A 26,230-nucleotide genomic window follows, 5' to 3' on the forward strand; every position below is an offset into this window, starting at 1 on the left:
CAGCGAAAATCTCTGTCTCTCAGTCATCTTATTGAGTAGAGAAAATAGCTACAACAACAGGAATATAGCTATTCATAGCTATGAAGATCAGCCATATTACCATTTGTAGATATGAAGCTTTATTGTACAGAAATGGAGCTGTTTGAGGCAAGGCATACTTGAGTTGAATGGACAAAATGGTGGAATTAAGGCCCCAAGTTTAGGACCTGAATGCAGGCTGACCAAAGGTTAGCCAAAATTGTGGTCAAAAACACACCCAAACAGCCAGTCTTCATTCATGCAATTCGTTGGAGGTCGGTAGTTATGCATGAAAAGTTTGGGGCCGCTCGGTTACATGGTTTTGGAGTTATTGAGGAGACACACACAAACACACACACACACACACACACACACACACACACACACTAGCTTTTATTATTCTAGATTTCCTATATATTAACGACACACAAAAAACTCACAAGTTTATTCATGAATTTCACAACATTATCATGAATTTTCTAATCATGACTTTTTATAATAAACATACAAACAAATGTTTGCTGCTTTGTAGTGATATGAAGGAAGTACAATCATGAAAAAAATTGAAGACTGTCAAAAATACAGTGGAAAATCTAAGATTATTTTTGTCTGCCATTTTTAAAGATCACAATATAGCACACAGGTGCAAAGGTACATCCAAGAAATCCATAAAAAATAGCAAGAATAGCAAATATCTCAGTGATAACAGAAAACTTTCCGTGTGTGCTGTAATAGGCTGGGACAAAGGCGAAGGAGACCATAAAGAAGAATAGCATGCTGAAGATGATGAACTTAAGTTCTTTTGAATTTGGGGCCTCATTCTTGCCTTTCAGAGCCATTAGTAAGCAAGAGGTCGACATGACACCAAGGTAGCACAAGACACAGGCAACCCAGAATGGGGATGCCCCAGCACACTCTAAAACGATAGTTCCTGCATTGTATTCCAGGTTTTTGTGCCTTTGTGGTTTCGCCAGCACTGCCCAGGCCAAGCAAAACACAATCTGTGGTAATGAACACAGAACCATGAGGACTTTTGGCTGGGAACATTGCACTGCCCGATCCCACGTCTCTGGAACTGAAATGAAAGAAACCTAAAATGGGCCTTGCTGGTAAAAAATATCCACAAAGTATTCAATACACCAAGGGGTCCTTTTGAATAACAAATATATCCGTTACATAAACTGAATAGGTTGTTACATAGTTACATATTATCTTACTGATAATTAATCAATCAAGAAAGTTCTGGAGGATTGGAGAATAGCAAATGTAAAAACTATGAAACAAATGATACAAAGAGGAATCAGAAACTACATTTTGAAGTTATTTCTATTATATTAGGTGAAGATATGTATGTGTAAGAGTAGACAAGAGACTACTTGGAGACCTTTCCTGATTTTCAATTATGTTCAGTAATGGTTCGAATAATAATGTTGAAAATATTGTCCTGTATATTGTACTCGGTGAAGACCGGGAAATCACGAATAGCCAAAGCGAGCTTAAACCGCAAAGGCGACGATCAAATGCGGACTCGTGATCTATGCAGAGAAAGAATGAAGAAGAAGAATCTGGAAAGCCTTACCTGGTGGGATCTCGCCTGGCAGTCTTCAACCTGCTAAAAGTAACACAAACGGGAACGCGTTTAAAATGTACATTAAATAATGAAAGGCTTTATTGCCACGGATGCCGATAACAAGAAAAATCCGACTATAAAACTAAAACCTAAATGGAGCGCTCCCTCACCAGACGTATAACACAGACACAGGAGAATATAACCGAAAATAACTATGTGTGTAATGTGTAACTTAGCTCAACAAGCTCGGGGTCTCGTCAAGGATTGTCCAACTACCGTCCGAGGCCCTGGCATCGTTGCGCAGGAAACGCGCTTGTTGGAGCGAAGGAGGCCTCACTGGGTGACCTACTCGCCCATGGCTTGTCATGCTCCAGCGGCAAGCCGTGCTTGGACGCTCATCGCTCGCATGGAGAACACAGCCATTCATCCACGCTCTTCCCCCTTACGTCCAAACGAACAGGGGAACGAGGAGACGATGCCGGCACACAAACGCTTGCACCGAGGTCCAGAAGATCAAGCAGGCACAAGAGCGAGAAGGTGCAAAGCAAGAGAGGGTCCAGCACAAGAGAGGGAAAATGTCAGTCTCTCAGCTCTTTTTATCAATCCCTCATGACATCATCTGCCTCTCTCTACCAATGCCCGCAAGCCACCACTACTGTCTTTTGCCCTCCACCAATGCCCGCAGGCCACCCTTTGACGTCATCGGCGGGCCCTGACAATCAGTCCTCTGCTTCCCTCTCAGCCTTCCTTTCACCAATCCGTGGGAAGCTACTTGCCCTGACCCTGGCCAATCACAAGTCCTTCCTTACTCCGTTCTTCCCATTGTTCAACTCCCGCCCAATAGCAAGTCACTTCAATAGCGAGTCCACTGGCCAATCAAGAGTCTCCAGGGCGTTCTTCGGCCTGCTTGAGTGATGCATGCCTGCCAGGCGGGATTGTGAGCCTTGGTGCTTGATGCCTGCCTTCAGGTTGGGGTTTATAGTTATTAATGCATTAATTAGTGTACTAATGGGCCTGACTAGTGTCTATGTGCAGTGCCATATGGGACAGCGGATAAATCACAAGGTCTCATACACAGGGGAATTAACATAATCCCTACACTAGTTGACAGGCCCCATTCCTCTTAACGGGGATGGATATACACTTAATCTGACATTCAGGCTAAACAGGTGCCTGACATGTACATCGAAGTGGTTCTTTCTAACCACGATCATCGGAGCACCTACCTATGCAGATCTACTTGAATCTATATATCACCACCCCAAAATTCATAACAATATGAAGAACCTAGAACTAAACCGAAACTCTTGGATATTCTGGAGTTAATTCTGTTTTAGATTAAATGTTTATCATGTTCAATCCAGAACTTCATTGTACCTTTTCTCGACAGATGTCAAAGTGCAACGAAGAGATACACGATAGTGCCATGTTTGCAACTCCATTAACATGGTATGCCTCAGCACCTGGATCCTTTGTCCCATGAAACGGCCGGATGGTTTTTAGCTCACCTGGAACGCAGTTCATTGGAGCTTAAACAATGGTGATGGATGGTAAATTTTACAAAATGGTTACTGGTAATTCATCAGATCCAGAAATGGTGTTATGAACAAAAAAAAATTATTTCACATATTATGTGACCCCTCACTCCTCTCCACCTGACACTTTCCTCTCTCCACCCTCTCGCCTCTCCAATCCCACTCCTCCCCACACTCCCCTCCAATACTTCCTCACACTCCTCTCCAATCCCTCACATTCCTCTCCAATTCCTCACACTCCCCTCCAATCGCGCCTCACTCTCCTCTCCAATCTCTCCTCACTCTCCTCTCCAATCGCTCCTCACTCTCTGCTCAAATCGGCCCTCACTCTCCAACTCCTTGCTCCTCACTCTCCAACCCCTCGCTCCTCACTCTCCAACCCCTAGCTCCTCGCTCTCCAACCCCTAGCTCCTTGCTCTCCAACCCATCGCTCCTCACTCTCCAACCCCTCGCTCCTCGCTCTCCAACCCCTCGCTCCTCTCCAATTTCTCACTCCTCTCCAACCCCTCGCTCCTCGCTCTCCAACCCCGAGCTTCTCTCCAATTTCTCGCTTCTCTCCAACCCCAAGCTCCTCACTCTCCAACCCATAGCTCCTCACTCTCCAACCCCTCACTCTCCAACCCCTCGCTCCTCACTCTCCAACCCCTCACTCCTCTCCAATTTCTCTCGCCTCTCCAACCCCTAGCTCCTCACTCTCCAAACCCTAGCTCCTCACTTCTCCAACCCATAGCTCCTCACTTCTCCAACCCATAGCTCCTCACTTCTCCAACCCATAGCTCCTCACTCTCCAACCCCTAGCTCCTCACTCTCCAACCCCTAACTCCTCTCCAACCCCTCGCTCCTCTCCAACCCTCCTCATCGTTGTTGCAGCAGCATCCTGTGCGAATCTGTGATCACGTTCGTCAAGGGTCTCGTTCTCCCTTCTCGTTCTTTTTCTTGCTGCATCCTATTCAAGTCTGCATTGACGTTTGTCGACGGACTCGTTTGCCCGTCTCATTCGTTTTTTTGCTGCATCCTGTTCAAGTCTGCGTTCTTCATCGACAGTCTCATTCATTTGGAAATGGAAGTTTCCACGCAATGTATGAATTGTCATATCCTCAAGAGGAAGTGTCTAGACGACTGGAAAAGGACTGTGTTAGATTAAGTAAGATAATGAGAAAACACAATGAGCCGAATAATTTAACAAAAGAAGAGAAAAGAGAATTTAAGCAAAACAATATCTGTCATATTTGTGAAGAGGAAATTAGTGAAGGTGTGAAGGTAAGAGATCATTGTCATCTCACAGGTTCATAATGGGTCCGGCTCATCAAAGTTGTAATATTAATTATAAACTCCCCTCTTTCATTCCAGTCTTTTTTCAAGACAGCGCACACTATGATACACATCTATTTATAAAAGAACTGAGTAAAACACCTGAGACATTTCAGCCATTCCTAACACAGATCATAAATACATCTCTATCACAAAAACAATTCATACATCTCACATAACTCATATCAGATTTATTAACACATTTAAATGTATGTCAAGTCCTTTATCAAATTTAGCATCAAACATTAAAAAGTTTCCTCATCTTAAATCATATTTTTTAAATCAAGAAGAGATTGAACTCCTATCAGCAAAGGGAATATATCCTTATGATTATATTAACTCGTTTGAGAGGTTTGAAGAGACACAACTTCCTTCTAAAGAAGACTTCTACAACAAGTTGAATAAAACAGATATAAGTGATAAAGTTTATACACAAGCACAAAATGTTTGGAAGAAGTTTAATATTAAGAACCTTTGAGAAACTATGATTTATATCTTAAGAATGATGTGCTCTTTTTGGCTGATGTGTTTGAGGCTTTCAGAGAAGTGTGTCATAACAAGGATTCATATAGATTCGATCCTGCTCATTATTATACAGCCCCAGGATTCGCTTGGAGTGCTCTGTTAAAAATGACAAAACAGTATTTGGATTTAATTGGTGATGTAGATAAGCTTTTGATGATAGAGAAGGCTAAAAGAAGAGGAATATCACAACTCTGTTCAAAGAGATATGCGGAGGCAAACAACAAATATCTTCATCGTTATGATACAACAAAAGATAGTTCTTACTTGATGTATTATAATGCTAACAACTTGTATGGATGGGCTATGTCTCAGGCTTTACCTTATGGAAAACTTAAATGGGTAAAATAAAAAAATTATGAAACGGTTATGCAAGATATTGTTATATCAAGTCAAAATTAATTGAATAAATCAAAGATAGGTTATTATTTTGAAGTTGATTTAAAATATCCGGAAAAACCGCATCACAAACATAAAGACATGCCATATGCCTGATAAGATGAAACCAAAGAAGGAATTGGTTTGTTGATTAGCAACAATCATTTTCTACTAAAGGAAAGCCTACAGAGAAACTACTTACTACATTATATGAAAAAGAAAATTATGTTCTACATCAAAGGAATACGAGACATTATTTGGCTGCTGGTTTGAGAGTAAAGAAGATTCATAGAGTTTTAAACTTTAAACAAAGTCATTGGCTGAAAACAAATATTGACTAATACGAAGAGAAGAACAGAGGCAAAGGCAGATTTTGAGAAGGACTTTTATAAATTGATGAACAATGCTGTGGTTGGAAAGACGATGGAAAATGTTAGGAACAGACAAAATATAAGACTTGCTACATCTTGGAAACGAGCATCAAAATTAATGAATAGACCCAGTTTTCAGAGAATAGAGGTGTTTTTAGAGAACTTTTGTGCTATTCATATGATTAAAGAGAGTATTGAAATGGATAAGCCTATTTATATAGGAACAATTCTTGACTTATCAAAATTATTAATGTATGACTACTACTGCAACAACTTAAAGAGGAGCTATGTGGTTGTTATCAATTTACTTTATATGGATACAGACAGTTTTATTTAAAAAATCAATATGGAAGATATTTATACGGATATGTCTCAGGATGTTAATACTTATGATACAAGCAATTATAACCAAAACAACAAGTTGTTTTCTACAAAGAATAAAAAGGTTATTGGAAAGTTTAAAGATTAATTGGGTGGAAAGGTTATGAGTGAATTTGTAGGATTGAGAGCGAAGGCTTATGCATATAAATATATTGATGGCGATGTTAAAAAGAGTGATAGAAAGTTGAAGGGAATAAAGAAGATAATTCAAGAGACAATAAATTTTGTTATTATAATTGTTTGATGTTGAGAAGGGAAGAGTAGAAGAGACCACTTTTAGAGGCCATTTTTCCCTGTAAAGCAGGGGTTGGCCTTCTTCGGGCACAGTGGTCCCCTTTTTGAAGCAATGTTTTGTGGCCGCATGCCCTTCTTGCTGCCAACCCTGTTTGTCGCCTTCTGCAACATATAGGGAATTACCAGTGAACTGGTACTCAATTTGCCGACCTCAGAAGGATGACAGGCTGAGTCAACCCCCCTGGCGTTAATTCATGGATCAGCCGGAATTCAAACCCACGATCCTAGGATCCCAAGCCGGCACCCTAACCGCTAAGCCAACACCAGGCTATAGAAGGGAAATGTATAAAAGGATGAATACAATAAGAAGTTATAAACATCAATTATATACCGAGGAGATAAATAAAAAGACATTTTTGATGATAAGAGGTTTATTTTAGATAATGGAATTGATAGCATCCCTTATGGATATATAAATATAAATGATAGAATCAAGCAATAACCAAACCAAAGAGTGGAGAAAAACGCAGCCTTGGTATTTAAATGGAAAGCATAACGAATGTGAAAAATATCAAGTCAGGCTTATTGAAGAAATAACCAAAAGAAAAGTAAATAAAACAAATAAGCGAATAAATTTAAATACAAATAATTTAGAGGCTCCTCCCAGAGGAGTCAACATCCTTGAATGGACAGACAATTTTGATGGTTGCCAAGAAATCAATGGGAAAATAATTTACTACAATCTTAAAATGATATGTGGCTCAGGAGGTTCTCAAACAAGGACATTAAGAGAGGTCTATCATTTCATCTCTGCTCAACAAAGATACTTGTACCAATAACCAATAACTTGTACCAATTGATGGTGATGAGTGTTATAAGAAAATTCAATTATTGCCTAAAATAAAACACAAACAAATATTCATTGGTCCACTTAGTGAGTATAAAGCAGTCACTCCTTTCCTTCGATGATGCTGAACACTGCTTTCACGGACGACCTCTTAGTTCGTTTACTCCTGTTACTGAGGAAATTGTCAAATGTACAATCCTCAAGTCAAACACAAAAACATGTGTTCTCGACCCCCTTCCCATCGATTTGTTTATTGAGTGTTTGGACACCCTCCTCCCATTTCTTACTGCAGTTATCAATGATTCTCTGACTACGGGTTCATTTCCACTTCTCTTTAAGCAAGCTCTTGTTAAACCACTTCTTAAAAAGCCCACCCTTGACCTTAACGACATGAAAAATTATCGTCCTATCTCCAACCTGTCTTTCCTGTCAAAGATCACAGAAAGAGTTGTGCTATCACAGATTAATGACCATCTAGTTTCAAATAATCTTTTCAATTCTCGCCAGTCAGCATATAGACCAGGCCATAGCACCGAGACCGCTCTCCTAAGAATAACCAATGATCTTCTGACCTCTCTTGACTGTGGAAAGGTTTCCGTTCTTGCTCTTTTGGCCTTGTCTGCCACCTTTGACCCGATTGACCATAGTGTCTTAATTCGTCGTCTTGAAATCACATTTGGTATAACTGGTACTCCCCTTTCTTGGCTGATGTCCTATCTTACTAATAGAGTGCAAACAGTTGTTGTCAATGGCCAGAAATCAGCCCCTTCTCTGCTTTCCTTTGGCATTCCCCAGGGCTCAGTCCTGGGACCTATCCTCTTTCTTTTGTACACTCAGCCTCTATTTGATCTCGTTGCAAGACATTCAGTTGATCACCACGCCTTTGCGGACGACAATCAGCTGTACAAAGGAAGCACGATTCATCAAATTGTGCCCACTGTTGAAGTGTGAGAAGGCTGTATTGCCGACGTGAAGGCGTGGATGACCCAAAACAAACTTCGGCTGAACGATGCTAAAACAGAGTCTATGATTGTAAGATCGCACAGATGTCCTCTACAATGTTCACCTCCTACCACTATTCATGTTGGTGAAACCGATGTAAACTTTGTTTCGTCGGCCAAGAACCTTGGTGTGGTTTTCGACTGTAACATAACATTTTCCAAGCAAGTACTTCAAACTTGCAAATCAGCATACTTTCAGCTGCGAAAGATCGCATCCATTCGTCACTTTCTTACTCATCAAGCTGCTCTAACTCTGGTCTGTGCCCTTGTCCTCTCAAGGCTAGACTATTGTAATTCTTTGTGCCCTCAGTTTCTCTTGGATAAGTTACAAAAGGTTCAAAACTCTGCCGCTCGTCTTGTCTGTAAGGCGAAGAAGTCTGACCATGTCACTCCGCTTCTAGAATCTTTACACTGGCTGCCTGTCTCTGCTCGTGTGCAATACAAAATTTGCACACTTTGTTATAAATCATTGTGTGGAACGGGACCTCACTATCTCTCCGATTTGCTCACTCTCTATGAACCTCGGCGACAGCTTCGTTCAAGCGACGACTCTATGACCTTAGAGCCGCCGTGCACCAGCACCAAGTCGTTTGGCGAGAAATCCTTTTCCTTTGCTGCACCTCTGCTCTGGAATGACTTGCCTTCCTCTGTTCGACATGTTGACTCTCTTTCTGCCTTTAAAACCTCCCTCAAAACCTATCTGTTTCACAAGTATTTCAAAGTCTAAGTCCTGTTTTCCCTTTGGTTTGAGGTGGGACAGAGATCGAGAGTATGTCTGTGTACATGTGCGGGGGAGGGAGGGGAGGAGGAGGGGGGAGTACACATCTGTGGGTTTTGAATGGGGAGGGAGAGGAATAGGGCAAGAGTGAAGGTGTGTCTGTGTGTGTGTATGTTTGTGTGTGTGTGTGTGCGGTGTGTGTGCGTTCGCATGATAATGTAAAGCGCCATGAGGGTAGTTTACTCTGCTTGATGGGGCTATATAAGACTCCTTTATTATTATTATTATTATTATAATCAAAAGCAGTCCCCCTCCCAAATTTCCCTTCCACCACAAGTAGTAGGACAATGGGGCGTCTTGAAAGCGCCGACTAACAGCGAATGAAGGTAGTGAGTGAGAATAAGTGTCAGCGAGTGTCTGTTGAACATCTTGAAAACTTGAGGATGGGAATTAATTGGAGGATAAAATCTCATTGAAAATCCAGTGAGTCAATAATTAATGATAATTTTCTCCATTGACTTCAATGTTAAATTTTAGTGTGCTTCAGAACCCCATTCTCCAACTACTGGTGGGGGGTATATATTCTCTATGTAAATGTGTACCATGTAGCGCAACCCTGTAGTGGTGGCAGAGGGTATTATAATTTCCTTTTTTACCTGGGCAACACTGATGTTAAGGGTCTTTGAGGTATTTTGGGTCTTTGTGGTCTTTTGGGTGTTTTGGGTGTTAATGGTCTTTTGGCTCTTCGGGGTCTTTTAGCTTTTTTTGGGTCTTCGGGATATTTTGGGTATTTTGAGTCTTTGTTGGTCTTTGGGGTTCCTTGGGTTTTCGTGATGTTTCGTGGTCTTGGTGGTTTTAAGGGTCTTGAGGGACTTTAAGAGTCTAAGGGATCTCAGCAGTCGAAAGGTTTGAAAGGTACATTCAAACAATATGTAATTAATAGTCATTCATAATTAATAGACAGGATGCAACTGGATGCAACTGGTAATTAATAGACAGGATGCAACTGGTGTTCAAACAGTGTGTAATTAATAGACATATAATGATATAATCACACAGCTTCACGGCTTCCTGGACGGAAGTACGGATGGATGTAAAGCTTCACGGACTGTGACAGTTATATATACTCGTATATACCAATAAAAAGATTGTTACGGATTTGTCACTTCCGGTGTTGTAGTTTTCATCCACTGTAAACATTTTTGATTCCATGTACTATTATTGTTGTCGTTTGAGGGAAATAGATATTGCTATTTTCAAAAGGTAAAAAAGTTAATGTTTTAAATGAAACCGGAACCGGATGACGAGGAAGAAGAGGAAGAGGAGAAAAAGAAGGCGGAGCGAGTGAGTCGGAGAAGAAGCATTGTTGCTTTGTGGTCTGGAGCGAACGTTGGTGAGCAAGAGTCACGAGTAAACTTTGGGTTTCCCAGGAAAGGGATTCTTGCGACAGAGTTGTTATCGATGTGACAGATCATATCAACCTGCGTGTCAGGTTTTTGGCGTTGGATTCCGAGGAGAATCATCGTCGGGCCGTTACGCCTCGAGAACGGGCCGTCGGCCATTTTGACTCGCGCACTTTGCGCATCGCGCAAGGTCTTTGCTTCACTTCAGCCGTTTTCACCACATTCAGACGTTTATCAGGTGTGTGTGTGTGTGTAATGTGGATTTTGAAGGCTAATTTGTGGTTCGCCGACTGTGAGCCGTGAAACGTCCATACCCGAGGGTGTGATTTCCCAGTCACCTGGAGGGCGCCTTTGTTTTCCCAGTCGCCTGGAGGGCGCCTTTGCGCAGCTTTGGCCACGTGATTGCGACTGTCATCCAAACGGGATTCTGGTCTCGATTAGACATAGTTCTGACGATCGCTGGAGCGGATAGACTTTGGCTTGAAGCCGGGATTGACTTTGGCTTGAAACCAGAATCAACTTTGGTTTGAAGCCGGGAAAGAGACATTGGGATAGTTCTTGTTTCACTAACTTGGAGCACAATGAGTTATATATTACGAAACTGATGGTACTATCATCGGATATATATTGATTGTACTTTTGATTACTATTATTGTTGTACTGTTATTCTTGTGTGATCTTAATACAATATTTGTTTGTTGGTAACATTTGGTGTGGCTTCACCATTGATATTTGACATACTAGTCAGGTTCACTATGTTTTTTCGTTCAAAATCATGGTAGATTAGCAAACCTATACATTTTTGGAAACGTTATTACATGGAAAATCTGAAAATCAATGTTTACATTTGCCAATTCCGACCAATTCGATTCGACCAATTCGACCAATCGACCAATTCCATTCGGCCAATTCGACCATTCGACCAATCGTTTCGATCGACCATTCGACCATTGGACCAATTCGATCGATTCGATTCGATTCGATTCATCGAATTCGATTCGATCGACCATTCGACCAATTCGATTTGCCAATCAATTTGACCGACCTTTGCTTGTGTGGAACGGACTGTGAAAACGATGCGGACTATATTGTCGGATACGACACACAGGACAGTGATGACGAACTCTAAATGGCATATTCTGTAATCGTGTATGTTTGATGCCATTGACTGCCTGTGTATATTTTGTCATTGACTGCCTGTGTAGATGTGAAGTTATACTGACTGCATGTGTATATATGATTTTGCTGACTGCCTGTGTATGTTTGGTGATATGAATTATTGTGACACATTTTGATGTTATTAACTGCCTGTACAAAATGATAACATGTATTTGATTATGCAACTTATCGCGAATATAAAGACAGTATTTTGCAATTCAAAACCTTTGATTCGTGTCTTACCATTCCCCATAGCACTAATTTGATACTTTCATTGGATTCCTTGTCCCTGAAAATATAGGTTTAGTAAATTTTTAAAAGTTTTGAGGGTAATTAGAGGCAGAAATAGAACAAAATATGTATTTTACAGTGGCCATTTGAAAATCCAAAATTGCCGCCATACAGGTATCTCTCCAAATGTAAACATTGATTTTTAGTTTCCTTATGCTATAACCTTTCCAAAAATGTATAGGTTTGCTAATCTACCATGATTTTGAACGAAATATAATTTATTGACATAGTGAACCTGACTATACAGAATAACACATTTTTCTGCCGTGACTCCTCTCGGGGCTCGGAGGTACACCGTGACCAGGGGTTGGGGAGGAGCACGTAACAAGATGCTTATTTAGAAAAAAAACTAAATCAAACCGTGTTTGGAATTGCGCCACGTTGAACTGCAGCTTTGCACCTTTCGCTGATTTCCTGCTTGATTTTCACTTTCATAGAAGACGTCGTGAGTGAAAGGTAAATAAAGGTAAATATTTGTCGTTGCTGTTCAGGTGCCGCGTTGAAATGTGAAATTTGTAAACAATTCGACTGTCCTCTTTGGAGACTGCTTATTCGTCGGGTCTACTCAAACTTTATTTACATTTCTAGAGGTAGCTTGAGGTGCTCCAGGCGAAACTAAAGCAAATCTGGTTAAAAACGAAATCACATCATTTTGTGTATTCTGAAGTTAAACATAACAAATGATTACACACATAGACGTGCAGACAAGACGATGCTTTTCCTGTGCCGACAAGATGACGCGTTTCCTGTGCAGACAAGACGACGCGTTTCCTGGGCAGGCAAGATGACGCGTTTCCTGTGCAGACAAGATGACGAGTTTCCTGTGCAGACAAGATGACGCGTTTCCTGTGCAGACAAGATGACGCGTTTCCTGTGCAGACAAGATGATGAGTTTCCTTGGCAGAAAAGATGACAAGTTTCCTGGGGAGACAAGATGATGCGTTTCCTGTGCAGACAAGATGACGAGTTTCCTGTGCAGACAAGATGATGAGTTTCCTTGGCAGACAAGATGACACGTTTCCTGTGCAGACAAGATGACGTGTTTCCTGTGCAGACAAGATGATGAGTTTCCTTGGCAGAGAAGATGACAAGTTTCCTGGGCAAACAAATGACGCATTTCCTGTGCAGACAAGATGATTAATTTCCTGGGCAGACAAGATTATGCATTTCCTGTGCAGGCAAGATGACGCATTTCCTGGGTAGGCAAGATGATTAGTTTCCTGTGCCGACAAGATTATGCATTTCCTGTGCAGGCAAGATGATTAATTTCCTGGGCAGACAAGATTATGCATTTCCTGTGCAGGCAAGATGACGCATTTCCTGTGCAGGCAAGATGACAAGTTTCCTGGGGAGACAAGATGATGCGTTTCCTGTGCAGACAAGATGACGAGTTTCCTGTGCAGACAAGATGATGAGTTTCCTTGGCAGACAAGATGACACGTTTCCTGTGCAGACAAGATGACGTGTTTCCTGTGCAGACAAGATGATGAGTTTCCTTGGCAGAGAAGATGACAAGTTTCCTGGGCAAACAAATGACGCATTTCCTGTGCAGACAAGATGATTAATTTCCTGGGCAGACAAGATTATGCATTTCCTGTGCAGGCAAGATGACGCATTTCCTGGGTAGGCAAGATGATTAGTTTCCTGTGCCGACAAGATTATGCATTTCCTGTGCAGGCAAGATGACGCATTTCCTGGGTAGGCAAGATTGCGCATTTTCTGTGCAGGCAAGATGACGTTTTTTCCTGTGCCGTCAAGATGACGCATTTCCTGGGCAGACAAGATGATTAGTTTCCTGTGCAGACAAGATTATGCATTTCCTGTGCAGGCAAGATGACGCATTTCCTGGGCAGGCAAGATTGCGCATTTCCTGTGCAGACAAGATGATGCATTTCCTGTGCAGGCAAGATTGCGCATTTCCTGTGCAGGCAGATGACGAGTTCCCGGGGCAGGCAAGATGACGCATTTCCTGGGCAGACAAGATGATGAGTTTCCTTGGCAGACAAGATGACAAGTTTCCTGGGGAGACAAGATGACGCGTTTCCTGTGCAGTCAAGATGACGAGTTTCCTGTGCAGACAAGAGGATGAATTTCCTTGGCAGACAACATGACACGTTTCCTGTGCAGACAAGATGACGTGTTTCCTGTGCAGACAAGATGATGAGTTTCCTTGGCAGACAAGATGACAAGTTTCCTGGGCAGACAAATGACGCATTTCCTGTGCAGACAAGATGACGAGTTTCCTGGGCAGACAAGATGATTAGTTTCCTGGGCAGACAAGATGATTAGTTTCCTGTGCAGGCAAGATGACGCATTTACTGTGCAGGCAAGATGACGCATTTCCTGGGTCGGCAAGATGATTAGTTTCCTGTGCAGACAAGATTGTGCATTTCCTGTGCAGGCAAGATGACGTTTTTTCCTGTGCAGGCAAGATGTCGTTTTTTCCTGGGCAGACAAGATGATTAGTTTCCTGGGCAGACAAGATGATTAGTTTCCTGGGCAGACAAGATTATGCATTTCCTGTGCAGGCAAGTTGACGAGTTCCCGGGGCAGGCAAGATGATTAGTTTCCTGGGCAGACAAGATGACAAGTTTCCTGGGGAGACAAGATGACGCGTTTCCTGTGCAGACAAGATGACGAGTGTCCTGTGCAGACAAGAGGATGTGTTTCCTTGGCAGACAAGATGACACGTTTCCTGTGCAGACAATATGACGTGTTTCCTGTGCAGACAAGATGATGAGTTTCCTTGGCAGACAAGATGACAAGTTTCCTGGGGAGACAATATGACGCGTTTCCTGTGCAGACAAGATGATGAGTTTCCTTGGCAGACAAGATGACAAGTTTCCTGGGCAGACAAATGACGCATTTCCTGTGGACAAGATGACGAGTTTCCTGGGCAGACAAGATGATTAATTTCCTGGGCAGACAAGATGATTAGTTTCCTGTGCAGACAAGATTATGCATTTCCTGTGCAGGCAAGATGACGCATTTCCTGTGCAGGCAAGATGACGTTTTTTCCTGTGCAGACAAGATTATGCATTTCCTGTGCAGGCAAGATGACGCATTTCCTGTGCAGGCAAGATGACGTTTTTTCCTGTGCAGGCAAGATGACGTTTTTTCCTGGGCAGACAAGATGATGAGTTTCCTTGGCAGACAAGATGACAAGTTTCCTGGGGAGACAAGATGACGCGTTTCCTGTGCAGACAAGATGATGAGTTTCCTGTGCAGACAAGATTATGCATTTCCTGTGCAGGCAAGATGACGCATTTCCTGTGCAGGCAAGATGACGTTTTTTCCTGGGCAGACAAGATGATTAGTTTCCTGGGCAGACAAGATGATTAGTTTCCTGTGCAGACAAGATTATGCATTTCCTGTGCAGGCAAGATGACGCATTTCCTGGGTAGGCAAGATTGCGCATTTCCTGTGCAGGCAAGTTGACGAGTTCCCGGGGCAGGCAAGATGACGCATTTCCTGGGCAGACAAGATGATTAGTTTCCTGGGCAGACAAGATGATTAGTTTCCTGTGCAGACAGGATTATGGATTTCCTGTGCAGGCAAGATTGCGAATTTCCTGTGCAGGCAAGATGACGTTTTTTCCTGTGCAAGCAAGATGACGCATTTCCTGGGTAGGCAAGATTGCGCATTTCCTGTGCAGGCAAGATGACGCCTTCCCTGCGCGGTTTATCTAACCATGTTACATGTTACACGTGATTGTCGGGAGACCGGGGAGAACTGGGACACATTTTAGGCTTGGCCATTATATGCCAACTGCTATTTAAGCCCTACACATTTTCCTACATTTAACTCATCCAATTTGAAGTATAAGGCCTTCCTTACATGAACGCACTTCATATTCACTTCAGTTATATTGCTTGTTATTTTTTCCCATTGCTTTAAAATATAGGAGAAAAAGGGTAGAATTGGGACACCTTGGGGAGACAAGGGACAGTGATCGGGGAGTATTGGGACACCATGGGGTGAGTTGGGACACCCATAAACTCCTGATATTTCCACTTTATTTCATGAGAAACTCCTGGAATTACATGTACAAGCATATCATATCCTGCAATTATATATATTGATATAAAAACATCTACAAAATTGAGAATTGTGTAAAGTAGTTGATCGTAATGATTGTCATGTTAAGTACAATTACATTGTAATGATAGAAAAAACGATGAACCTATGCATGTCTGCGGTTTTAAATGATGATTTAAAAATACTCTTTAATGTCAATGATTAGCAGTGGTTTGAAATAAGTAGTAAATTTCTTCCACCTGTGCCTACATATAAGGCTAATTTCAACGTATATCTAAACGTCCAAAGTCAACCGAAAACACAATACCACCTTTTGTGCGTGAAGTTGTCCCTTGTGATACTGGAGTTGGCAAGATGGCTTTAATGTCCTCTAGGCCAACTGGGTGCCTGTCTGAAACCTGAGGATGCACAAACATTTTGTGGACTTTTTGGCTCTTCCTCAAGAAATCAACCTGAATGTCACATTGATCATCCGCCAATAAAACCTTAGCAACATAGTATGGAGGTTTAGTGCTCTTTTCGCACATGAACTGAACAATAACAACGGAATCTTTCTTAGTATCACAAAATTCCACAGGCCCTAGATGAATTTTTGAGAAACCCTCATTTTCACTGTGCACTGAGGTGTCATCATCTGCATACATCAACACCAATTCCATGCCATCTTCATCACCCTCTGGTGAGCTTGAGGCAATGAGGCATCCTCTGCCAGCTGATTCTGTTCAGCTTTCTGTTTGACGAGCTGTCTCTTCGACTTCTTCGACTTCCTCTGCTCTCGCAATTCAGTCTCCTCTCGGACCCGCTTCATTTCTGGAGTGGATGTTGCTGCCATGGTCTTCCCTCTTTTCCTACCTCTGTTTGATACCTTTCTCTCCAGGGCCTGCAAGACAAACAAGGGTATGTATTTTTCTATGAGCGCTAAATGATTCTACTACACACTGCACGGGTGGATCCAGACTTCTGAAAAAGAGGGGTCTGGAGATGAAATTTGCAACCACCTGTTCATTTTCCTGGACAAATTCAATGATTTTCTCAACAATATATGGGGCATATGCCCCTTCCGACCTCCTCTAAATCCGATATTGAAAAATGCTATTAAAAGAGATTTGGAGATTTACATAGGAGGTCATACCTTAGGGTAACCTTGGATCTTCTCGGGTGTAATGAAAGTTTCATCACTACTGCCATTCATGGAACTGCCAGGCAGTGGCTCAGGTCGGGATGTTGCATCTACTACTTGCTGGGTTACTTGCTGGGTGTTGCTGCTCCTTGAACATTTTGACTTGGCTCTGGACGATCAGTCAGTGAAGATGGAAGAAACTCATCCTCCCTGAAGACGTTCCTGTTGAATGGCCAGATTCCTGTAACATTAAACCCTGAGATGATGTTACTTGGAGTGGCAGCCTTAAGCCAAGCGGCACCAAACAGCTGTCCCATCTGATAGATGGTTATGGTCTTCCCTGGATTTTTCATCATCCAGCTGTTTGACTCATCATTAAAAAAATGTCTTTAGGGGTCCATAGACAGACTTGTCAGTAGAAGGAAAATGTTGTTCCTGGACCACCCCTATTTCTCCATGCACTTACATGTAAATTTTTCCCTTACCCTCATATTCCTTCATTTTTTCTTATCACCTCTATTCCTACCCTTTTGGCCTTTAATGACCTTTTAACCTTTTAGTTAAACTTTTTTAGCATACCCATATAGCCATAGCCACAGAAATATCTTCTTTTAAATTCGTAACCAAAACTTTATCTTTTGGCTAAAATAAAAGATAATAATAACCTTCTTTACTTCAACCAGCATTTAACTATTAATAAACTCAAACAACGATCCTACAAATATTTGTTTATGCGGAGCAAATAATTTAATTCTCTTACAACTCTCATCACCATCTAATATATTAACAAAGTATATGTTTGAGTTTGGTTCTTTATCAAGATATTTTAACTGAGCTAAGATAAAATGGTAAACCTCCCTCAATGTTCTTGTTTGAGCGCCTCCAGTGCCACACACCATTTTTCAATTAAAGTATATATATTTTCCTGACAACTATCAAAGTTTTCCGTCCACTCAAAAATATTTCCAACTTTTTCACCCAACTCAACGATATTTAAATTAATTCTCTTATTTGTTTTGTGAACTTTTTTTTACCAGTTGCCTTTTCAATTATACCTATTTGATATTTTTCACATTCATTATGTTTACCAATTTTTACCAAGGTTGATTACACCTCCACTCTTTAGTTTGGTTGATACTTGGTTCTATCATTGATGTAATAGAAAAAAAAAAAGATAGGGACGACATTAACCATACTCGAACCTTTTCTCATAAATCTCCTCCTCACTTTTGAGAAATGGCATGTTGTCTAACTTGGATCCCTTCCCAGAATTTTTTCATTGTTTTGTTTCCTGCACACACACGCCCTGAGTTCTCCGAAACACTGACAGGCAGTTTCAATTCCCTAAACACATTATAAAAGCCGTCTTCGTTCAATTTTGAACATTGCGAATCGACGAAGATGAGTGTCAACTTGTCCGGTCTTTCCTCTGATGAAGAATATATCAACTCATAAGGATATTGGTAAGTTTCGTTTGGTATTAATCACTGTTAATGAGAGCTTTGTATGTGATTAATTATATAACTAATTATTTATTTTTCTCTTTATTACAGCAATTCAGGTATTGCAAATGACCTTCATGAGGTCCTGGCAGAGTTTCACGAACTATATACCAGTTTGAACAACCTACCTCCGAGATGGAGGTCTCTGAATGAAGTCAATGTTTCACCGTTCTTAGAAGATTCATTGGAAGGTATGATACAAAATAAAATACGTTGATGTTAAATGAGGCTGCCTTAGAATGTGTGGGTGTGTGATGTTTTGTCTGACTTCCTTCAGCGCAGTAATTTCTCTTTATTTTTGTTTGCAGTATTGACCTCGAACAAGACACAGACGAGATGTTGCCTCTTGTTCGAAACCACCATCATAGTCAACCCCTGGTAATTCATTATTCATCTATCTGACTGGCGGGAGCCAACCAATAAACGGGAGCTGACATTTATTACTTGCAAACTCGAAGATTTTTCAAGTATATTGGTCGGTTGTGTTTGTGGTTCTGTCTGCCTGTCTGTTTGTTTGTCTGTTTGTCACCGGCCTACAGGTCACATTTTTCAACCGATCTTCACGAAACTTCACCAAATGGTAGAGTTGGTCAAAAGCAAGAAGCCTATTGTTTTGGGGTCAATAGGTCAAAAGGTCAACAAAGGCCAAAGGTCACCAAATTTGCTAAAATTCTAAAATCCTCAATTTTCATCCGATTGACTTGAAATTTGAAGAGGACTTGCATATCTGGTCACTAAATTCAACCACCAAATATTTTTGAGGTCAACATAGGCCAAAAGGTCAACATAGGCCAAATTTCTAAAATCCTCAATTTTCATCCAATTGGCTTCAAATTTGAAGAGGACTTGCATATCTGGTCACTGAATTCAACCACCAAATATTTTTGAGGTCAACATAGGCCAAAAGGTCAACATAGGCCAAATTTCTAAAATCCTCAATTTTCATCCAATTGGCTTCAAATTTGAAGAGGACTTGCATATCTGGTCACTAAATTCAACCAACAAATATTTTTGAGGTCAGCATAGGCCAAATGGTCAACATAGGCCAAATTTCTAAAATCCTCAATTTTCATCCGATTGACTTGAAATTGTCAGAGGACTTGCACATCCTGTTACTGAATTCAACCACCAAGTATTCTTGAGGTCAACATAGGCCAAAAGGTCAACATACGCCAAAATTCTAAAATCCTCAATTTTCATCCAATTGGCTTGAAATTTGAAGAGGACTTGCATATCTGGTCACTGAATTCAACCACCAAGTATCTTTGAGGTCAACATTGGCCAAAAGGTCAACATAGGCCAAATTTCTAAAATCCTCAATTTTCATCCAATTGGCTTCAAATTTGAAGAGGACTTGCATATCTGGTCACTAAATTCAACCAACAAATATTTTTGAGGTCAGCATAGGCCAAATGGTCAACATAGGCCAAATTTCTAAAATCCTCAATTTTCATCCGATTGACTTGAAATTGTCAGAGGACTTGCATATCTGGTCACTGAATTCAACCACGTATTATATTTTAGGTAAGCACAGGCCAAAAGGTCAACATAGGCCAAATTTCTAAAATCACAAATTTTCATTTTACTGACTTGAACTTCTAAGAGGATTTATATATATGGTCACTGAATTCAACCACCATCTATTTTTGAGGTCATCATAGGCCAAAAGGTCAACATAGGCCAAATTTTTAATATCTTCAATTTTCATCCGATTGACTTGAAAATTGAACAGCATTTGCACATTGAGTCACTAAATAAGGAAACTAACTTTTTTTGAGGTCACAAGGTCAAAGGTCAACTCAAGGACAACCTTCCCAAATCATCATTTTTCATCTGAAAAATCGTCACTTTTCATCCTGTTGACCCGAGCTTTGATCAAGATTGTAAATTTTAATCTTCATGAAATGGACAATTTGCTGTGTCATTGGAAAACCTTTGGAGGGGGGGGGGGGGGTGAGCGGTGGATTTTGCAAGTATCGTGCTACGCATGATGTCTTCTTGTTTATTTCTTGACAATACGATGTATCTTTTAATCATTCCTCCTAATGTTTTTTCTTTCTTTTTTTTAAACAGAATATAACACCTCAAACAAACCCTTCATTAACAGAGATGAGAGTTGAGATTGATGACCACAACCACGACCACGATCTCGATGACCACAACTTTGATTGGGATTATTATGAGATCCTACAGAGTGGTTATTTACTTCCAACCTGTGATACCCTAAATTTTCATCTCGACGACCTTGACACAAAGCTCGATTTTTTGGAGGTATGGTTTATTTATTATATATCCTCATCCACTTTACCTTCTCCTTGCTTCATCCTATATTAATATTTTCTCTCCCCTCTTGTCTTAAACAGAAAGAGATCCAAAACCTAAAGACATCTGGTGCCTTTGACTTGTGCTGGGAAGAAACTGATGGCTTGTGCTGGAAAGAAACTGAATATATACCTCAAGAAAAATGTTTTAATAATATAAAGATTTTTATGTTTTCAATAATATATGATTATATTTGCTTTGCCTACAATTATTTAATTCTTAATTACAAAAAGAGAATAAAGGAAAAAAGAAGGAGGAAGTGTGCCCCTGCCAACGACCCTTCACCCCCCTCATCTCACCCCTCCCCTCCCCTTGTGTGTGTGTGGGGAAGGTGGGGCTGGGATGAGGGGGGTGAAGGGTCAAAGGTGGGGGCACATGGAGGGGTGGAGGATGATGGGTGTGGTCTGTGTGGGCGTGGTGTGTGTGGGTGTGGGCGTGGTCTGTGTGGGCATCATCTGTGTGGGCGTGGCTTTTTTAAATTTTAATTACTGCTAATTAAATTAACTAATCTGGGTGGCGTGGATGAAATCGTATGGATGGTTGTTGTTTAATGGTTTATCAGCTTTGTTTTTTGTAATTCCTGTGAATAAAATGATCCTAATATTTCTTGTCCATTTAAATCATATAATTTGTAGGTCCAAGGGACTCTATCCATTACATCAACGATTTTAAATAATTCATTGGTCCATTTTTTTGTATACCCTTTCTCAAAATGGCTTTTCCATCTGTATATTCTTACAATATCACCAACTTTGAACTTGGGTTTTCTCAAATTAATCTCCTTTTCATATTCTAATTTTGTAAATGATTCTGACGGTTTTGATTTTGTTGATGAATGAACTCTATTATTGTAATTATGTACAATACTCTGAATTAAAGATATCCACTGTTGAGAACCGAGTTGTGTGAATTTTTTATATAATCTCTCTTTCAAAGTGCGATTAAAACGCTCAATAACAACTGCCTTTCCTTCATTAAAGGTGCTGTATAATTTAATACCCTCCCCCTTAAGAAATTTCATAAATATTTTGTTATAGAACTCTGTTCCCTTATCAGTCCATAACTTCTTTGGTTTTCTTTTACTTTTACTAAATATTCCCATTAAAGCTAACATAAGAGTATTACCCCTTTTGTTTTTCAAAGGAACAACCCAAGCAAATAAGCAAACTCCTCAAATAAATAACGGTTAAAGCATACCTGTATCCCCTATCATTACTCAATTCAATTAAATCAGCGGACCAGATGTGGTCGGTATCTTTAGAATACACTTTCCTTCTTTTAAACTTTGTGATTATAGGTTTATGCAATTCATCAACTAAAAGCTCCTCAGTCTTGTTGACATCATTAGAGCCTAATAGTTTTTTGAGGGTGAATAACCAAGAGCAAGTTTCAATTTAGCACTTATCATTTTTTTCACAATAAACCGATCAACTTCCTCTCTCAACGTAGGATTTCGTATCAAAGACAAATTATACAACATTTCTCTCTCTGCTTCATGTTTTTCATCCAATGTAGTGGTATTCTCATAATCAATATCATGCTTCATACACACTTCATCAACCCTATTTATAGGTTTAGACCAAGGTTTAGGATTGTCAGCCTCATCTAATCTTTTATCCAAGTTTGTTCCTGGACCACAGAAAGAATACCCTGGAAGGTGTAATTACCCTGGAATTCCAGATGTTGTAAATTTACTCCCTGACAAAAACTTCTGAATATCTGCTCCAGTTTTATGCTTAGAAATGAATTGACACTTTTTAGAGCCACACACTAAACATATCCCCTTTTCATAAACTCTATTATTTTTACCTTTAACATACGATATATATTTCGTATTAGTTTTCTTTTTACACTTAACACAATAACTCATTTATTTATCAGAAAAATTCCTACAGAGTACGAAAACCTTTTTGGTTTTCAACATATACATTTCTATCTTAATTTTTAAAACATAAAGAATCCTTAGCAATGCCTTCACACTCTCCTCCATTTATTTACAAATAAAACTAAACAAATTCAATAACCCCAACATCATCAACTATATGACCTTTCTCTTCTTCATGTATAGCTTATCCCTGAACTCATCTCAGCAAATTTTGAAACCAATATCTTCCGAAGTCATTAATTCTTTATTTTCCTCTTCGGTGTGTTGAGATTGATTTATTTGCCGTAATACATTCAATCTTTTATTAATCTCACTGATTTCCATCTTTTTATATTTTTCCTCCCTCTCTCTTTCCTCCCTCTCCTCCTGCTCCTTTTTCTCCCTTTCCCCATTCTCCTTTTTCGCTCTTTCTTCCCTCTCTTCAACTCCTTCCTCATCCCCAGCTAAAGTCACGTGAAAAAGTAAGTACACCCCATGTAAAGTTTTGACTTTTTCAACATATTTCAACATACAGCTATTTGATCTTCATTTCAACAATATTGATAGATAAAGGTGATATAATATAACAAATATCATGAAACATTTACATTTTGTAGTCCATTGTATAATTTAAATAAACGTAAATGCAAATTTCGCATGTGGAAAAAGTAAGTACACCCCTACATTTATCACTACTTCAAATACCAAAAATTAGAATCAGGTGCACCAGCTCAGGTGCAAATGATTAGAACATCGTTAGAAAGGATCTTGGAGGAACCTGTCTTATTTAAACCTCAGACATTTAGTTTGGTTTGCTCTTTGTTGTTGAAGTGTGCGGCATCACCATGCCTAGATCAAAAGAGCTCTCTGAAGCCTTCTGAAAGAAGGTTATAGATGCCTACGAGTCTGGGAAGGGATATAAAAAGATCTCCAAACAATTTGAAATAAATAATTCGACTGTCCGGAAGATCATCTACAAGTGGAGAAGATTCCAAACAACTGCCAACTTGTTCAGGCCAGGCAGCCCCAGCATGTTCAGCCCGAGAGCAGACCGCAAGATGCTGAAAGAAGTCTCTAAGAGCCCCAGAATGTCATCACGGGACTTACCAGAATGTCATCACAGGTAGCTCTTGCTGCTGTTGATGTCAAAGTGCACGAGTCTACCATTATAAAGAGGCTGCACAAATTTGATCTACATCGGAGGTGTGCCAGGAGGAAACTTTTGCTCTCCAGAAAGAACATCAGGGCAAGACTAAAGTTTGCCAATGAACACCTGGGCAAAGACCAGCACTTCTGGAACAATGTGCTCTGGACAGATGAGTCAAAGGTAGAGCTATTTGGTCACAGTACCAGAAGATGTGTTTGGTGAAATCCAAAGACAGCATTTGACCACAAGAACCTGATACCAACTGCAAAGCATGGTGGTGGAAATATTATGGTTTGGGGCAGCTTTGCTGCATCAGGGCCTGGGCACCTCACCATCATAGAATCCACTATGAATTCTTCATTGTACCAGAGGGTGCTTGAGGATAATGTGAGGCCATCTGTCGGAAAGTTGAAGCTCAACCGAAGGTGGAGCTCTCCTCCTCCTAACCTCCTAACTCATGAATTCCTAACTCATGTATTTGTTGTTTGCTAATTGTACTTCCACATATCTCCTTATCCTCACCAAGCGGATAATATTCTTCTTTACGAGACTGATTAAAATCATGTAGGTCTTCTAAGTTTATTGAAAAAGACCAATTATACCCTAAATCAGGCATATCATACCCCCATTTATTAATTCGCATATTAACTATATGTCCTTCTTTATAAAATTCAATTGTAAGCAGATAGTTAAATTGAATGAGGAAAGGTGTATGGTCTGCATAACCAGGTGTTGTGGTTGTAAATTTTACTTGTTTAACAAAACGTGGTTTTTTCTTTTGGAATATATATTGCGATAAATCACTTAATCTCACCAAGTCATTCACGTCAGTAGGACGCGGATAATTGATTAATTTATAAGTTGTTTTCATATTAATATTTTTACTTATACTATATTTTTGTCGTTCAGCCTGTGCCTTTGTATAATAATTTGATAAATCAATATCCTGAGGGGATTCTCCAAAGATAGAACCATCTTTTCCAACATGTCATTTATATTAGATTAAAAATAACATCATAATTTTTTTTTTTGTTGTTGAGTTTAAATAATACATATAAACATAATTGACCACAACATTTAGAATTAATTTCTTGAACTTGAAATGTTTGATAAACACCATTCTGTAAGAATTGTATTACTTCAACAGGTGGTGGCATACCATGACTATCAAAATAATATTTATCATGACTATTATGAATACAAACCCAATGAGAACCATTCTGTGTGTCTAAATTCATAATAATATTCTTTGTATTCTTGGACAACTTTGTTCATTCATCTCTCATACAAATAACCACATTATCATTTTTTAGTTTTTTACAATATATAGCAAGTTCTACATTTGACGTTGTATTCTTTCCAAATTATTTAAATCACTTATCCATTTATTTATGAGAAATATCTAACCCATTACCCCCTTTTAGTTAGTTTAACACCCGTTTGAGTGATAGAGGAAAGCATATCTCCAACCAACAATCTAGCTTTATCAGGTAGGCTTTCAAGTTTTTGAGAAAAATCCACAATTACACCACTTCCACTAATTTGTTTCTCCAACTCCTTGTTACGTCTTTCCAACTCCTTTTGAGATTGTAGTTGAGCCTTCCTTTCATTAGCGGTTTTTACCGCAGCTGAAATACCTCCTGTCAAGGCTCCTGCCCCACTTAAACCGGCAAATAAAGGAATTAGAAATGGAAGAAATCCTCCACTCGTTTCCTTCGTTGAATATTTCTTCAACATAGGTTTTGTCATTTTAATTTTAAGTGATCCAGCATCATTTAGTGTTTTCACCTGCTCTCATGTGAGTAAAATATCAATTCTTCCTGCTCCTTTTCTTTGAATTGTATTAACATTAATAATACAAGGCTTTTGATTTTGAATACAAGATGTTAATTTATTAAGATTAATTTGATTAACATATACCCCAGTTGGTTCTTTCCTACTCATTTATTTATTGGAAAAAATCTACGTGATATTAATCATAACACCATTATCTGTATTAATCTGCAATTCTGTTTCTTCCAAAGCAAATGATATGCATCAACTTCTTCATTCTCTCCTCTTTCAATGTATAGAGAAGTATCCACTCTATTAGACTTTATAGTTTCCTTTTGAGAACTCAAGTCAATTGCGTAGATTGTATAAAGTTTTTGAAACGCAACCATAACCAAAATAGGATTATTATTACCGTTGCTTTCACACACCTTTTGGTAAGACTTGTAGGCTTCCGCATAATCATTTTTTTCCCAATAAATTTCCAATCTATCTCGTGAATAGAATGTGCCATCAAGAGAAACCCAAAGTTGTTTCACCTTCGCATTATCACTCAGTGCATTATTCCTATCAGTACCTTCATCTCCATCTGATTTCTTAAAAATGAGCCATAGGTATCGTGGCTTTCCTTGAAGAACACCTAAATTCGAAGTGTAGCTCATGTGTTCCAGTTTAATGTGTTGACAACTTCTTTTAAGGTATGATACATTTAGCGGTTTCTTTGAGTTT

At 39.8% G+C, this 26,230-nt stretch overlaps 1 protein-coding gene across 1 annotated transcript in view; it reads right to left on the reverse strand.

Annotated features, from left to right (window-relative positions):
• Positions 1-617: 617 nt before the first annotated feature.
• The window catches only part of LOC144891262 (extracellular calcium-sensing receptor-like), a 121,601-nt gene continuing 95,988 nt past the window's right edge, over positions 618-26,230 (reverse strand). Inside the window, exons 9-12 of the mRNA XM_078773678.1 lie at positions 16,450-16,656; positions 16,229-16,306; positions 1,598-1,627; positions 618-1,019 (exon numbers count right to left, since the gene is read on the reverse strand). Of these exons, the coding sequence (XP_078629804.1) occupies positions 618-1,019; positions 1,598-1,627; positions 16,229-16,306; positions 16,450-16,656 (717 nt within the window). The remainder of the gene's footprint in view (positions 1,020-1,597; positions 1,628-16,228; positions 16,307-16,449; positions 16,657-26,230) is intronic.

The sequence above is a fragment of the Myxine glutinosa genome, chromosome 3 (assembly GCF_964187855.1).
Source record: "Myxine glutinosa chromosome 3, kmMyxGlut1.1, whole genome shotgun sequence".
Lineage (NCBI taxonomy): Eukaryota > Metazoa > Chordata > Myxini > Myxiniformes > Myxinidae > Myxine > Myxine glutinosa.